The following is an 18,295-nucleotide window of genomic DNA, read 5'->3' on the forward strand; positions in this document are numbered from 1 at the left end:
CTACCTTAAATGTCTCTAACAAAGGTAGCTTTTTATTTATATCACAACTTTGTCTGACTTTACAAATGTGATGCACTCACCAGGAGAGGCAGGGTTAGTTCCTGTAAGGTTCCAGAAAGGAAAGCTAGTGGCTGGAGCCAAAGGCAGCTGTACTCCCAAATATTTAAGATCAATGCTCATTGTTGGATCCACTGAATTCAATTTTAAGCCCACTACAAGAAAAAAGGACCACAAATCATATTAGCTTCTTTTAACCTTTGGTTGCGGGGGGGGAGGAGGGGTGGTTAATAGAGATAAAGGAGATAGCGGAGAGCAAAAATGACAAAATAAAAATAAAAAGTGGCAGACAGACTTTAAGGTGACCCCATGACGCTCACCTCCTGGTACTACATGTGTGTGTAATCTTCCCCCCTCCTCCTTCCCCATGTGAGTATGGGCCTGTGATTTGTTTCTAGCTGATGGAACATGGCAAAAGGGATGGGATGTACATGATTATGTGTGAATGATAATATAAGACTGAGTGTATCACCCATCTTGCTGCTGCAAGGATATAAATTCTGCCAACAACCTGAGAGAAATTGGAAGCAGATCCCTCCCTAGCCAAGCTTCTAATGAGAAACCAGGCCTGACGTCTTGATTGCAGCCTGGAAGACCCAAACCAGAAGATCCAGTTAAGCCGTGCCCAGACTCCTGACCCACAGAAACTGGGAGGCAATAAATGTGTTAAGGTACTAAGTTTGTGGTAACTTGTTAAGCAACAATAGATAACTAATATATAAACACAGCAGAATTCAGATCTTTTGTGCTTTAACCCTTTCTGGGACCTCTAACACAAACTTGCCCTAGACTGAGCTTTTGGCTTGATTAAGGCTACTAATTCTGTAGTTACTATTATTGGTTTTTATGGTTAATTAAGCCTATAAATATCATGACTTATTTGTGGATTAAGAGGCAATCTTTTGAGAAAGTATTTACTTTACATATCCTTTTACAATTTTTTTTTTGCTTAACGTTTAACATCTGAGATTTGTCTATGTTGACAGATTTATCTCTAGATGACTTATTTTCACTGCTGTACACTATTCCAGATTATGAATATACTCCAATTTATCCACCATTTTCCTACTGACGAGAATTAAGCTGTCTCTTACTTCTATTACAAACAATGCCGCAGTATAACAGTACATCTTGTACCAGAATGCACATCATACATGTGAACATGTGCAAGAACTTCTCTAGTGCATTTAGCTTTGCCTTATGACGTTTACCCTGGAGTGGAATTGCCATGTGTGGAGTATGTTCATCTTTCAATGTACTGAATGTTGTGAGTGTCTGACATATCTTGTGGCTGCCCAAAATATTCTGAACACCCTTCCTACAGCTGTTACTTTTCCACATTATCACTCCTACCTCTTCAAGGTAGGTGTTAGAAAAACTCACTTTCCAACATGCCTTGCAGTTTATGTGCAGATATAGGACATAGGTTTCATCAATCAGATGCATCCATGAAACACTTCAATTTAAAAGAGAGCATCACGAGGAAAGGGATACCATGCAGAATTGCGTAAAGGAGGGTGAGTGTTTGGTCAAGTGAAGAACTTTCAGAGGCAAAAGGAACCAAAGTCCTAGCTCTAGCATATCATCTTCAGTGTCCATACTGAAAACGGTGGTGACTGTCCAATGTTGTTGGATTGCTTCTGAGTAGTCTGGGAATGTAATTTCAGCATTTTTCCTGACTGCACAGTCCCGGGGCTTGCTTCTCTGGCCTTTTGGGAGACTCTCTAAGTCATCTGATATTCTTTAATAAATTCAGTTATTAGTTATTATTATATAGTTATTATTATTATTATAGTTATTATTCTGAATCCTTGTTATGCAATAGCATATAAAATAATAATTATACAACAAAACTGGGATAAACATGAGGCTGTTTCTGGCTGGAGGCAACCAACTCTACAGCTATTAATTTCCCTTGGTCTTGCCTGGCCACTCTGAGGAGATCAGTATCTCAAGAGCATATCTGTCACACACTCATGGATAACGATGTGCAACAATGCACTGGTTGGGAATGTGTGCGCTAGATATCGCCAAATTACTCTCAATTTATACTCCTGTCAGTAGCGCATGAGAGTTCTTGCTGATCCACAACCTCTCCAATATTTTATATCACTGGACTTTAAAAATGGTTCCCATCTTATCGGTATAAATTTACATTCCGTTGTTCCTAAATTCTCATTTTTCTGTTACTACTGACAGTCTTCTAATTTGGATTTCCTCATTTGTGGATTACTGGCTTCATATTATGGAGCAGGAAAGTATTTACTTAAATTTTGACAAAACTGAAGCCAAAGGAGTTCAAAGTATCACAGTAATAACCATTAAAAGTCATAGGTACAGGTTTCCAACAGCTTACACAGTGCTGGTCCCTAAAAGGTGAAGACATTATAGGTACGGTATGAGCCACAAATTCTTATGGCTAATTTGTGTATCTTCCACATAGAACTTACCTGAAAAAAAGATGGTTACTCTGTTTTAGTTTGCAATTCTAATTCTTTAAAACAAATATTTATCATTTTTATTTTACTTAGTCACATGATGTGATTAAAACTAACATCAATAAAACAAAAGATTCTTTCCTCGTTTCCAATCAAGTGGGGAGAAAATAAGATAATGAGTCAAAACAAATGGTTTCTAATCTTATCTTTGGGGTAAACTTCTCTTAGCTTTACCTTCCTCATCAGTAAAATCAATGCCAGTCCACCACACTGCATTTCATGTTTTAAGAATTTACAGCACCGTCTCTGTGAAATACTCTGTTATACAGATGATGACAGAGATAAAAGACATTTCCCAGACCTCAAGGAGGTTTAGTTATATTTCCCCAACTGACTCATTAGTAGTTACAATAGAGTAAATAAGTCCTATGAGAGGTGAGCAAAAAGAAATGACACGTGCAAAGTCCAAGAGAATCTAGTAAAACTTTATAGAGGTAGAATTCTTAAGTTAGAATAAGTAGGAATTAACTAGGAAAGGTGGGGAAGGAGAACCGAGTGGAACCAGAAAGTAAGATATTGCAGAAACTCAAGTGAGAACTAAATCCTACACAAAGGATAAAATGAGATTCTGTAGTGCTTTGAGAAGAGAAAAATATTCTATTATTGTTATTAATGACAAAAACTGCCAGAACAGCTGCCTACACAGAAGGTAGAAAGAAAGGAATTCAGTTGTTAAAAATGTACCCATATAGCCAAGTAGGTAGATAGGCAAAATCCAGACCCGTACAATCAAATTTAGAGACTATTTCTCATATTTCCTTGTCTGCACTTACTTGAATTCTGAACCGCCTCCTTCCCCTGAAAGTGACAGCAAGTCTCAAAACAAGATAAAAGCCAAATTTATTTTAAACATACGTATTAATTTTTTAAAAGTTCTAAAAATAGAGAGGTCAAGGGCAGATGGACACTGTTTAAAGTAATTCCCAATTTAGCTTATCTATACTATCCTGAAATGTTTGTTCTGCCAAGAAAATCCTTCCCCAAGTAACAGATACATGAAATCTACACTTAGTTGGTTTCATATGAATGAGAATAACTTTAGCTTGCAGAAAACAAGATAAATCATAATTGGTATCCCAAAAAACCAGAAAATCTTTTCCAAATACGACAATTTAAAGTAAATTATATTTCTAAATGTTTTTGTCTTTTCACCATATTAGGAGCTACTTCTTAAAGACATACTATCACATCACTACAAAAAAGACTAGAAATGAACAAAAGATAACCTTTAGGTTCAAAGACAGAGTCACCTAAGACAATAAACTGTGGCAAAAAATGCCTGCCTCTTGCCAAACCCACTGAAATATAAAGTATCCACAAAAACACACTCAAGAGGAATAAAAAGCTATATAACTAGCCAACACAGAACAAAAAAAGCAGACAAATAGAAATGAAAAACTCCAGCTAACGACACATTTAACAGTACTCTCATGATATTTTTAAATTAACTGAAATAGAACAGTTTTAAATAACTTAAAAGGAAAAGGTAGAGAGCGCTAGAAAGACTGTCACAAAAGAATGTAACATTAACATTGACAAGAGTCCATACTGATATTAAAAAAAATGACTACATAAACAAATGAAGGAGAAAAGACAAATCTTTAGTGAAGAATTCCAAATAATTTATGCAGATACCTCACCCTCAAGAAGGTGGAGCATAACTCCCCACTCATTACATGTGGGCTACCCAGTCACTTCCTTCCAAGAGAGTACAGCATGGAAAGGTCAGTGAAAAATCATGTTGATACGATATACCCTTGATATAATGGGATGAGAATGGCACTTTACTTCTGTGGTCTTCATTCCATGAACACGTAACCTAACTCTAACCATAAGAAAAACATCAGATAAATCCCCACGAAGGGACCTTCTACAAAATACCTGACGAGTACTCTTCAAAATTGCTAAGGTCATTAAAAACAAAGTAAGTCTGGGGCTGACCCAGTGGCGTAGTGGTTAAGTTCACACACTGCACTTCAGCAGGTAGGGGTACACCAGTTCGGATCCTGGGCACAGACCTATGTATCACCTATCAAGCCATGTTGTGGCAAGCATCCCACATATAAAGTAGAGAAAGACGGGCACAGATGTTAGCTCAGGGCCAGTCTTCCTCAGCAAAAAGAGGAGGAGTGGCGGCAGATGTTAGCTCAGGGCTAATCTTCCTCAAAAAAAACAAATAAAAAGTCTGAGAAACTGTCCCAGCCAAAAGGATTCTAAGAAGACACAACTACTAAATGTAATGTGGTTTCCTAGATAGGGTCCTGGAACCAAAAACTAAGGAAATCTGAAAAACGATAGACTTTAGATAATAATAATATATCAATATTGGTTCACTAATTGGAATAAATGTACCACACTAATGTTTGATGTTAATAACAGGGTAAACTGGGTGCATAGTATATGAGTATACTATGTTCTCCATTTTTGTGCAAATCTAAAACTTATATAAAATAAAAAGTTTAGGGCCAGCCCCGGTGGCCTAGTGGGTAAGTCTGGTACGCTCCACTTCAGCGGCCCAGATTCGGTTCCTGGGCGCAGACCTACACCACTCGTCTGTCAGTGGCCGTGCTGTGGTGGTAACTCACATACCAAAAAAGAGGAAGATTGGCGGCAGATGTTAGGTCAGGGTGAATCTTGCTCAGCAAAAAAAGAAAAAAAAAAACAGTTCATTTACAAATTGAGGGGCCAGCCCGGTAGCAAAGTAGTTAAGTTGGCATGCTCCGCTTCAGCAGCCTGGGGTTCACAGGTTCAGATCCCAGGCACAGACCTACACACCACTCATCAAGCCACGCTGAGATGGGGTCCCATATACAAAAAGAGGAAGTTTGGCACAAATGTTAGCTCAGCAACAATCTTCCTCAAGCTAAAAGAGGAAGATAGGCAACAGACGTGAGCTCAGGGCCAATCTTCCTCACACACACAAAAAATGACATAGAATTAGTTTGGTAGCAATGAAGTAGAAATGTTTTTACAAAAATACCTTTAAAGTTCAAAAACAGATGATATTTTCAGGTTGACAGAAAGAAAATAAACCAATTTAGATACAATAAAGGTAGTATAAGAGACAAAAATATAGTACTCTGGAAAACAAAATTAAGAACCCTATTTTATTTTAGCAACAAAACTATCATCAACAACAATAAAAGCATTGTCTCAGGCTTAATTAACATTTCTTCCACAATTTCTAAGCAAGCTCAAAAAGTTTTTCAAGCTGGGCAGCCTGGTGGTGCAGTAGTTAAGTTTCCACGTTCCCCTTCAGCAGCCTGGGGTTCGCCGGTTCAGATCCCGGGTGCAGACATGGCACCACTCAACAAGCCATGCTGTGGCAGGCGTCCCACATATAAAGCAGAGGAAGATGGGCACGGATGTTAGCTTAGGGCCAGGCTTCCTCAGCAAAAAGAGGAGGATTGGCAGCAGATGTTAGCTCAGGGCTAATCTTCCTCCAAAAAAAAAAAAAAAAAGCTTTCAAGCTTTTTTCAGCTCAAAAAGATTTTTAACTGCTTATTTTCCAAAGAATATTGAAACTCTACAGTTAATAGAAAAGCAAAGAAATATGACTTTGAACTGAAATTTAACAAAGTACTTCAAGTATCCATTTTTAGAGAGGGATCTGGAAGAACACTTTCATTATCTTCAGAGACCTGGGGTTGGCATCACTCAGGTACTACAAATAGTTAGCCAAATTAACTTATTCTTTTGAAATCCTAAGTCTTAAGAAGCAAAGGTTGGGGTGTGGGGGGAACATCTGTCAAAATAAAACAGAGGAAAAAAATCTAAAATAGAACTCTACCTCACATCTCATGAAAAGTAAGTACCAAATGGATTACAGATCTGGTTTAAAGAACTGAAACTATCTAAGAATGCAGCTGGATTAATTTTCACAATGTAAGAATTAAATGAAAACTTGAACATAACACCAAATGCAGTATCTGTATAGCAGGTCAAACTCTGTCTCACACATGTTTTATTTGGCTCACAGTGCTTTTAAAGCTTTGCCCAAAAAACTAGTATTAGCTGCCACCACTTAAAAATTGAGAGACATTACATAAAAATGACTTCAGCTTCTACTGAACAATGGGAATTTCTGAAAATACTGGGCCCACATTCCCATATGACAACAATCCCCTGATGTGACTGCCCCTTTAGAAGAGGCACCTGTGCTCCAGCTCATCAGAGTCCAACCCCACCAGCAAGTTCAGGTTCATTTCACTTTATTTATGTTACCTGCTTAGTTTCCATAAGTATTTGCCTTTGAACTTCATTATACACAGAAAAAATTTACAGATTTGACTAAAATGTCTATAAGAGAAGGAAAAAACTAAAACTTTAGCCAACCAGGAAATGGGTAAACACACCAGAGCAAAAAGACCAGCAGGGAGCAATGAATATATTTAAATCTAGAATTAAGACTAAAACGAATGCAGGGATTAGGCTGAAAGAACACAATATAAATGTCATAATATTTATACATTATCAAAGTACATTACCAACAAAAGATGAAAGTAGGAGAGGGAAAAAAGACAAAGGATAAGTTAACTTACAGGGGGAAAAGAACATTATTTAAATAAAACGGCAGAAGTGAAAGCTGACAATAAACGATAGCAAATGTTATTACCAGCAAGACTACTGTGATATGACTGTGATGGTCCTTATAATCTTTAGTATCCAGTCCTTATCACTTAGATTGAGATTTGCAAACTTTAAGATCACACTGTCACACAAGCCATCTCATATTAAAGCAAAAGTTCTTCAGGTATTACCTTGATTTAGAAACTGAACGATTATTTTATAAATCAACTTTTCATTTGTTAGTATATAATGCTTAGACTCTCATATAAATTATCTACTATATAATGTAAATCAGCTAAATAGTCCTTTGAAAACAAAACTGACTAACAGTCAAAAACACAATAAACTACTCCAAGAAGCACAGCTAAAATCAAAGATTTAAGAAACTAAAACTTAGGGGGCCAGCCCTGCGGCCGAATGGTTAAGTTTGCGTGCTCTGCTTCAGCAGCCCAGGGTTTCACCAGTTCGAATCCTGGGTGCGGACATGGCACTGCTCATCAGGCCATGCTCACATGGCACCCCACATGCCACAACTAGAAGGACCCACAACTAAAATATACAACTATGTACTGGGGGGCTTTGGGAGAAAAAGGAAAAACAAAATCTTAAAAAAAAAAGAAACTAAAACTTGGGGCATGGCTTACAATCTTTCATTTACAGTGCAAACAGGAAAATCAGTAGTTACTACGATGGCAGTAAGTACAGATTTCATTATTTTAAAAAAAGGATTAAGTGATGTAATCAAAGTCAAGATAATCTATTACAACAAAATAGAGATAATAATGAAAATTTTAAAATAAGTCCCAAGAAATATATGAAACATATAAAATATGTTTACAGCCACACGAGAAAGAAAAGTATTCTTCTATTTACACACTCAAATATATTACTAAGTGCTTAAGAATAAGTAGGACCCTCCCCTCAAAAAAAACACAAAAACAAAAGCAACCAAAATTTAAAGATGAGAAATAGAGGGGAAAATACTGGGATATAGGAAAGAAAAGAGAAAACACCACTTTCTTGATACATTTTTTTAATGCATAAGATATTATGCTTCACAAGTAAATTTCTCTTACGCTAAAAAAGACCTAGACATGTTTTTAAGTTAAAGGGAAGAGTCATGGACAGAGAGAAGACAAAAATGTAAGCTTAGAGAGGCGCTGAAAGAAATGAAATCAAGGATGGGGGAAAGGAGACAAAACAGAAAAAGGGGGAAGGAGAAAAAGGAAGAGGGGGAAGAGATGGGAAGCAGAGAAGAAAGAGAATAAAATTAAAAGTTGGCTTGTATCTTTTTTTTTTTAGAGAATATTACCTTCTTGAAGACCAGGATGTATCACCTGCTTGTGCCGCAAGGCCTTCAAATCTTCTATCAATTCCTTTTCCAATTGGGAAATTCTTGCTCTGCAACCTACTCAGAAAACAATGATAAAATAAGCTACTATATCCTACAGAAAAATGAACATTGCATCTTCCACTTCTGGAGCCAAATCCCAAATAGATCTTTTTTTTTCACTATTAGGTAATACCTGGGTCATTTGTGGTTGATGCCTGAAGACTACAGGGTTCTTCTGTTGTCCCATCAACTGCATGAATGTCTAGAGCTTCCTATATTAAAAAAACAAAAAACAAAAAAAACAAAAAACAAACAAAAAGGTCATATATGACTTCTAAAAGCTTAAAAGTAAACTAGGAACATTTTTTTCCTTTGGATACTTTAGGGTATTTTCTAAATATTCTAAACATTACTTTAATAATCAGAAAGAAAAAAGAGAGCAAAAAACCTGAATATAACATATTCAGATAAATGACCTAAAACTATATTTGTACCCATTTGCATACTGATTTCTTAGAGCCTATGTAAAGACAGCTTTCTCAGCAATTAACAAGGGGGGAGGAAAAGACCAGGTAGAGAGAATTCAACCTCTGTGTAGCCAGTTTAGAAACACTAAGCTTCTATAAAAATCTGAAAGAAAAATAATCTGGTTCAAGAGTAAAATAAAGAAACTATCGACATGTAAGATAGCAGAATTAAGAAGCCTACTAATACGTGGTTCTCCAATGTACTCTTCTATTGCTGATGTAAATCAGGGGATAGGGCGCCCCAAAAGAGTTAGTAAACTTTTCATGTATTCATGCTTTTTTAAAGTCCATAATGATGAAAATTTGAGTAAGACCCAAAGATTTTAAAAATTCAACCTAAACACAATGCAAAAATCATGAACTGAGATCAAAGCAGACATAATTTTTTAAGTCCATTCAAACAAAATATCTTAAGTGATACCTGTTAACTAAACCAAACATTATGGAGACGTTCCCCTCTCCAGGCACGCAAGCTTACATAATGGATGCACTCACAAAAACTAGATTCTAAGTTATCAAAGTATACAACTCAAGAATGACTATTTGCCCTTAGAAAGAATGCTGAAAATGACAATCTTACCTTCGATTCAAAGGAAACAAAGAGAACACCATCCACGTCTTCCAGATCAGGCTTCACATCTGGAAAGGTACTCCCAGGACCCAGGGGAGTGTTCTTCGTAGAAGTTAAAGATTTTCCTGTGTTTTTAGGCGGTCGCCCTGCCTTAGAGAGTTTCAATTTTCGTGGCCTTCCTCTTTTTCCAGGTACATTTAGAGGGGAATTCTGATTAGCATTCACAGCCTTGGAGGCTGTTGAAATCTTAAGCATAGTTGCTCTCTTTCTGCCTAAGTCCTCTTTTCCTAAAAATGAGTCCCCAGTTGAACTCTTTGAACTGTCAAGTATTGTTTCTGTGTTGAAGCTGTCAGATATATCAGGATATTTCCATTGAGGCTCTTTAAGTGAGGGATATTTCTGTACCACTCTGAGATCTGGTGAATGTTTTCTAAGACCATTTTCTGATTCTTTGCCTAAGCAGAAGCCAGTCTCATTGGAATTTTCAATGTACATAGGCAAATAGTCTAACTCTGTCAACACAGAAGATTTATCCTTTCGAGATGTGGAAAGCATGTTATCAGGGAGCTCAGAAATCTTCACTGTGCTTTTGGTGACAGCACAAGGCTCCAGATAGACTACTGGCATCTTTCCAGCATCTAATTTGAACATTTTGGCTTTAGCAACACCTGATGGGCTGTTTGGTAGCCATTTAGAAGACGGATGGTCAGCTTCTAGGTTATCAACTTTATTGTGCCTCTTTAGCTGTTTTTCCAGTATAGGATCATCATCACTGTTGGAGTATACATCTGTTTCCTCATCTGTCTCTTCCTGTTTCACAGTGACCCCTTCTGGGCACTCACCAAGTCCATATTCATAATCATCTAGTGGTTCCTCTTTAATGACAACATTGAAGTTTCCATTCGGGTCTAATGGTGATGCTACATGAGAGCCGTCTTCAAAATTGTTGGCAACAAGACTGGAGATACAGGGGAGGTAGGGTTAAAAAGGACAGAACTATCCATAAATAAGACTCAAGAGAAAAAAAGATTCCTGGAAACCAAGCGACACATCAGATTTCACAAGCCATTCCTCAAAAAACACTCTGTTTAACATAAGATTCTCAAAAGCAGTTTATCAACATCATAGTTTTACATTTTCTGTCCATTTCTCACAGAAAATATATAAAGAGTAAAGCTTTAACAAGTGCCCCTCTTATCACTAAATCAGAAAGCAAGATATAACACTTGTTTTCCTAATGGTATTTTTCAAATGAACTCAATTTTGAAAGTCACCTGGCACTGACCCAAAATCAAACTATAGAAATCAATCTACACATTGATTACCAAGTGCAGTAAAAGCAAACAAAAGTCCACTGCAATTACAAATTGCAATAAACATCAGGAAAGGCCTTTTAAACTTCCCGCTAATTTTTCTCTTCTTTTTTAAATTGAGATAAAATTCATATAACATTTTAACCATTTAAAAATGTACAATCCAGTAGTTTTTTAGTTTATTCACGATGGTGTTGCCAGGTGAGTTTTCTATTTTAAAATAGGGAAATTCACTTTCAATATAAAGAATCCACCTTAATTATTCCAAAATCAAAGGGTAGGGTAGTTGAAGGCAAGTACATATGACCTAGGTAGATCTAGTGTTCATAATTCATTAAAAAAATAAAATCATCTTTTTAGTTTCTCCCTCCTCCCAACTAACCATTGAAAGTATACAAACTGTACCAACGTATCTTGAGGACATGCTAGAACTAACTAACCCAATTAAAGTCATTGTCTTTGTAAAACTTTCATTTATCTCAAATATGCACAAGCAACCATTCTGTCAATGTACAGTTACTTGTTCCTTGCATGATTTACTTAAGATCTTGACCTTGCTCAAAAATCTTTCAATGGAGGATGTTCGCTTCCAGTTAGAATGTGGGAGATCACAAAACCATCACTTCCATCATAACAATGAGAAAATACCAGATAAATTAAAAACCTTCTTTTTCTTTAAAGCCATGGAAGACCTTTGGACACAAATAAGTCTAAATGAACTGAATTAGAAAAAGGAACCAGTCTTCTCTACGTGACTGCAGATTGCCAAAATTTTTCAACCCTGAGTAGCATTTACACTGCCTGAAGCACAAGTGAACAGAGAAAAAAGTAGCTATAGGCAAAAGATCTTTGCTGGGACACAAAGAAGTCAGGCAAACTTTTAATGCCTGAGTATGGACAGACTAGAATCAGGAGAACCCCAAACAGAAAATTAGTCCTTGCTCCCACCAACTATCCTCCAGGGTATTTCTGCAGAATAAGCAGCAGTGATGCAGGAAACATGGCATGAAAACAGAGAACTTGGAGTCTCCCAGCGCTTAGATCCCAAGGTCACATCAGACAGAGGAGTCCAACGCCACCCTTAACACATCTGAAACCCAGAAGTGAGCTGAAATTAACTAAAGCAAATCACCTAAAGAATAGAAAAGAAAAAAGAAAAGAGTGTCAGACACCTGTGGAACACCACCAAATGATCTAACATACTAGTAACAGCACTTCCAAAAAGGCAGGAGAAAGGAAGGAGAAACATTTGAAAAGAAAATGAAAAACATTCCAAAAGCGAAAGATTTTAACCTAACTTCCAAGAAGCTCAGCAAACACCAAGGATAACAAATGCAAAGAGAGTCATAGATAAGCACATAAAGATCAGGTTGGTGAAAATTAAAGATCAAAAGAAAAACCTTATAAGCAGCAGAGAAAAAAGACACACTACACGGGAGGACTAACAATGAGAATGCCACACGCTGACTACTCATTTGAAACAATATATGCCAGAAAACAATGGAAAGACACTCATCATGAAGTATTTGAAGAATCAACCTAATGTTCTAAGATCTACCAAAAGAAGTCTTCAAGGCTAAAGACATTTTCAGATAGCTGACAGAATTCAGACAGCACAAGAAATATCACCTCCTAAGATAAGAAAAAAGACAAGGATATTGGCTCTCATCACTTCTACTCAACTGTACTTAGAGGATCTACCAGGGTGATTAGGCAAGAAAAAGAAATAAAAGACATCCAGATTGAAAAGGAAGAAGTAAAATTCTCCATTCACAGATGACATTATCTTGTATATAGAAAAATCCTAAAGACTACATTAAAAAACTACTGCAACTAATAAATGAGTTTGGCAAGACTGCAGGATCCAAAATGAATACACACATGCAAAAATTTTATTTCTACACATTAGGAATAAACAAAACAATTTCATTTACAATAGCATCAACAAGAATAAAATACTTAGGAATAAATTGAACCAAAGAGGTGTAAGACTTTTATACAGGAAACTACAAAACATTGTTGAAAGACATTAAATATGACCTAGATAAAAGGATAAATATCCTATGTTTATGTACTAGAAGATTTAATATTGGTAAGAGAGCAATACTCTCTGAAAGTGACCTGGAGATCCAACACAATCCCTATCAAGATCCCACCTGCGATTTTTGTGGGAATTGACAAGTTGATTCTACAATTCATATGGAAATACAAGAGAGCTCAAAATAACCAAAAACATGTCAAAAAATAGGAACAAAATTCTTTGAGGACTCATACTTCTCAATTTCAAAACTTACTATAAAGTTACAGTAATCAAAACAGTGTGATATTGGCATAAGGCTAAACATACAGATTAACTGTACAGAATTCAGAGTCCAGTAATAAACACCCACATTTATACCAACTGATTTCAACTGGCAAGGATGCCAAGACAATTCAGTGGGAAAAGAATGGGCTTATCAACACTCAAAATTTCTTGCATACAAAAATTTGTACACAGATTTCACAGCAACATTATGCATAATAGCCAAAAAGTGGAAACAACCTTAATGTCTACCAACTAATGAATGGATAAATAAAATGTGGTATATCCACACACAGAGTATTATTCAGCAATAAAAGGAATGAAGTACAGATACATGCTATAACATGAATGAACTTTGAAAACACTATGTAAGTAAAAGAAGCCAGGCACAAAAGACTACATATTATATGATTCCATTTACACAAAATGTCCAGAATAGGCAAATCCAGAGACAAAGGAAAAAAAAAAAGTTGCATATGGTTGGGGTGGGGTTGATGAGTGACTGAGGGAAAATAGGGAGTGACTAGCAGAGGGCACAAAGTTCCTTTTGGGGGTGATGAAAATGTCCCAAAAATGACTGTAGTCATGACTGGACAAGTCTGTGAATATACTAAAAACCAGTGAACTGTACACTTTAAAAGGGTGGAATTTTTTTTGAGGAAGTTTAGTTAGCCCTGAGCTGACATCTGTGCCCAACTTGCTCTACTTTATATGTAGGACGCCTAGCACAGCACAGCTGGATAGCAGTGTGTAGGCCCACGCCCGGGATCCAAACCGGCAAACCCTAGGCTGCTGAAGCGGAGCACGTGAACTTAACCACTATACCAGCAGGCCAGCCCCTAAAAGGGTGAATTTTATAGCTGTGAATTACATCTCAATTTTTAAAAAGTTAAAAGAAATATTAAAGGAAGTTCTTAGGAAATGAACCAATATGAAAATGGATCCAGAAACAAAAGAAAAGACCGAGGAAAAATAAATATTTGAGTAACTATTAAAGGCTTTTCCTTATATTTCTTTAAATGACTACTGGCTATCTAAAGCAAATAAAATAATGTTTTAGGAGTTTATATAACATATATATAAAGACATGAACTATAAGGACATGAGCTGTTCATGAACTGTTAGAATAATCCAATTCTACTTGATAAGTTATTTATGCACATTTTAATCTCTATAACCACTGCTATGGATTGAATTGTGTCCCTCCCAATTTCATACATTGAAGCTCTAACACCCCATGTGACTGCAGATGGAGAGGGTCTGGAGGAGGTAATTAAGGTTAAATGAGGTCATAAAGGTGAGGAGTCTCTCCTCCCCCTATATGAGGACACAGCTAGAAGGCAGCTGCCTAGAAGCCAGGATCAAAGCTCTCAGCAGAAACTTAACCCTGCCAAAACCATCAACTTGGAGTTTCCAGCCTCCAGAACTATGAGAAAATAAATTTCTGTTGTTTAAGCCACCCAGTCTACAGTATTTCGTTACATTAGCCTGAGCAAACTAATACAAACACCAAAAAAAAAAAAAAAGCCTACAGAAGTATAGCTGAAAACCAACAGGCAATACAAATACAATTTTTAAAACTCAATTCAAATGAAAACAGGGAAGGATAATCAAAGAACAGATGAGAGAAACAATACAGCAAGAGGAAATGCTTAAAACCCAGCCATACCAGCAATAACACTAAAAAGTAAATGAATAAAACAGCCCAATTAAATGTCAAGAGATTTTAACAGCAGACAACGTCCCAACTATAAGCTGCTTAAAAGAACCACAATTTAAACAAAAAGACACAGACTGAAAGGAAAAGAAGGGAAAAAGATACAACCATGCAAACAGAAAATCAAGAAGAAAGAAAACAAAGTAAACTTTAAAACAAGAGTACCATCAGAGATAGAGACATTATAAAAATTTTATGGGCTCAATTCATCAAAAAGACATAACCCCAAATGTACGTGTACGTTATCATATAGTTTCAAAATATCTGAAGCAAAAATTTATAGTGCTAAACAGAGAAACAGACTAATTTACAACTGTACTGGGAGATTTTAACACACCTTTCTCAGTAACTGATAAGACAAACAAACCAAAAAAAAAAAAAATTCAGTAAGGAGATATAAGAATTAAACAATACTATCAATCGAACTTACCTGACAAGACTTTATAGAACACTATATCCAACAACTGTACAATACATACATCATTTTTCAAGTATATAAGAAGCATTAATCAAAACAGACCATATGCTAGACAATAAAGCAAAGTTATGATAAATTTCAAAGGTTTTAAGTCACATGTTCTCTAACAACAATAGAATCAAACTACAAATCAATAGCAACTATCAACAGAACATATCAAAATTTGTAGGATGCACCTAAAGCAGTGCTCAAAGGGAATAATATAGCTTTAAATAAAACGTCTAAAAGCAATTATCTTAGTTAGGGGTTGATAAACTTTTAAAGGGCTAGATAGTAAAAATTTTAGGCTTTGAAGTCCACATGGTCTCTATGCAACTACTCAACTACGCTATTATAGCATTAAAAAAAATCCACGGACAACACATAAATATGCATAGCCTGTTCTAACAAATGGACACAAATTTGAACTTTATATAATTTTCATGTGACAAAATATTATTCTTCTTTTATTTGTTTTTCCTCCCCAATCATTTAAAAATATAAAAACCATTCTTAGTTTGTAGGCCAAAAAACATAAACAGTGAGCTAGGTATGGTCCATGGGTCTTAGTCTGCTAACTGCTAGGCAAATTAAACAAAAAGAAAACAGAAAGAAGGAAATAAAGATGAGAGGAAAAAATCAATAGAAAACAACAGAGAAATGGAATCTGTGATTTGAAACCTGCCAACAAAGAAAACTCTGTAGCTTCCCGGATGAAGTCTATCAAACACATAAAGAAAAAATACCAATATTGCACAAACTCAGAAAATACAGGAAAATGCAACACTTTACAACTTGTTTTATGAAGAAAGCATGACCCTGAAACCAATGTACCAGAAATAAAACTACAAACAAATACCCCTCATGAATTCAGGTGCAAAAACCCCCAACAAAATATTAGCAAAGTGAATTTGGTAATATTAAAAAAGATATTATAACCAGGTAGTATTTATCCCAGGAATGCAAGGATAGTATACTATTTCAAGCCCTCACCCTCGCCCTCCAAAAGAATCAATCAATGTAACTAAGCATATTAACAAAATAAAGGGAGAAAAACATATGACACCCTCAATGGATACGGGAAAATCATTTGATAAAATTCAATACTCTTTCTTAACACCACTCAGGAAATTAGGACTAGAAGGAAAGCTTCTCAATGTGATACAGGGCATTACAAAAAACCTACAGCCAACATCATAATATCCAACAAGAAATGTCAAATGATTTTCTCTAAGATCAGGAGACATGAATGACCAGTCTCAAAATTTAGTTAAAACATAGTACTGAAAGTCCAAACAGGGCAATAAGGCAAGAGAGCTTACAGGTGTAAAGATTGAAAAGGAAGAAGTAAAACTAACTTTGTTCAGAGACAACATAATTGTGTATGTAGAAAATCCAAAGGAATTACAAACTAGTAAGTGAATTCAACAAAGTCATCAGATACAAGATTAATATAAAAAAATCAGTTATATTTCTATATACTATCAGAATTTGGAGGCTTACACTACCAAATTCCAAGATTTATTGTAACTACTGTCATCAAGACCGTATGGTATTGGCAAAAGAATAGACAAACAGATGGAAGAGAATTTAGTCCAAAAATAGACCCACCCATATATAGTCAGCTGATTTTCCAAGGCACAAGTGCATTTTAATGGGGAAAATAAAGTCTTTCAATAAATGATGCCAGAAGCACCTAGATATCTGCATGGATAAAATATGAGCCTTGACCTCCACCCTCACACCATACACAAAAATTAAGCCAAGAAGGATTACAGACTTAAAAGTAAAAGCTTGTGGCCAGCCCTGTGGCATAGTAGTTAAGTTCACGCAGTCCACTTCGGCGGGCTGGGGTTCACAGGTTTGGATCCCAGGCACAGACCTACACACCCCTCATCAAGCCATGCTGTGGCAGTGTCCCACATATGAAACAGTAAGACTGGCACAGATGTCAGCTCAGGGACAATCTTCCTCAAGCAAAAAGAGAAGACTTGGGGCCAGCCCGGTGGCGCAGCAGTTAAGTTCGCACGTTCCGCTTCTCGGCGGCCTGCGGTTCACCAGTTCAGATCCCAGGTGTGGACATGGCACCACTTGGCACACCATGCTGTGGTAGGCGTCCCACATAGAAAGCAGAGGAAGATGGGCACGGATGTTAGCTCGGGCCAGGATTCCTCAGCAAAAAAGAGGAGGACTGTCAGTAGTTAGCTCAGGGCTAATCTTCCTCAAAAAAAAAAAAGAAAAGAAAAAAAAAGAGAAAGACTGGCAACAGATGTCAGCTCAGGGCCAATCTTCTTCACCAAAAAAAGAAAAAGTAAAAGCTAAAACAACTTCCCGTTTTCAAAAATTTCACTTAACTGGTGGAAACAGCTCTTTATCCGTTTTTCTTTTAACAGCTTTATTGTATAAGTTACACAACATAAAATCCACCCATTTTAAGTGACGACAATGATTTTCAATAAATTTATTTTGCGATCATCACCACAATCCAGTCTTCCTTTATGTCTTTAAAGGTTAAGCAAAACAACCTTTCTCTTTTCCCTTTCCCTATTATCTGTTTTTATGTATATTCATATATAAATGCCATTCTCTATTAAGTAACTTAGTATATTCACACTTAATGATTCTCTCATTATCTTCACATTTCAAGACCCTAACGTCCAAAGTGTAAGAAAAAAATCTCTACCTTCATTTAGCCATATGACCCAAATTTTGTTTGCCATAGCTGCGAACCTCATAAAGCTAGTTCTTGGCTGCTACTGCAATGACTACTTCCACATCATCCTGAGGAATGAAACTTGCTAAGTTAGAAACGTTCACAGAAAGTCTCTCTCCTTATCTTCCAATAAAACCTTTATGCATAATGCATGAAATTTGTCTTGGCAAGAAGATTTTGCAAACAATCCTAAAGTTTCACACTTCTATGAAGTCTCTATCCAAATAAATTAGATCAA

At 36.3% G+C, this 18,295-nt stretch overlaps 1 protein-coding gene across 39 annotated transcripts in view; it reads right to left on the reverse strand.

Moving 5' to 3' along the window:
- Window positions 1–18,295, reverse strand: part of MGA (MAX dimerization protein MGA) — a 151,222-nt gene that overhangs the window by 49,993 nt on the left and 82,934 nt on the right. For all 39 annotated transcript variants that reach the window (XR_011529450.1, XR_011529449.1, XR_011529452.1 and 36 more), the window contains 4 exons: window positions 9,565–10,513; window positions 8,651–8,729; window positions 8,437–8,532; window positions 81–212 (listed from right to left, as the gene is read on the reverse strand). Coding sequence is in view for 30 of the 39 variants with exons in the window: in XM_070583472.1 (XP_070439573.1) it covers window positions 81–212; window positions 8,437–8,532; window positions 8,651–8,729; window positions 9,565–10,513 (1,256 nt within the window). In the remaining 9 variants the exon portion in view is untranslated. The remainder of the gene's footprint in view (window positions 1–80; window positions 213–8,436; window positions 8,533–8,650; window positions 8,730–9,564; window positions 10,514–18,295) is intronic.

Source organism: Equus przewalskii, chromosome 1, assembly GCF_037783145.1.
Source record: "Equus przewalskii isolate Varuska chromosome 1, EquPr2, whole genome shotgun sequence".
NCBI classification, from domain to species: Eukaryota; Metazoa; Chordata; class Mammalia; order Perissodactyla; family Equidae; genus Equus; species Equus przewalskii.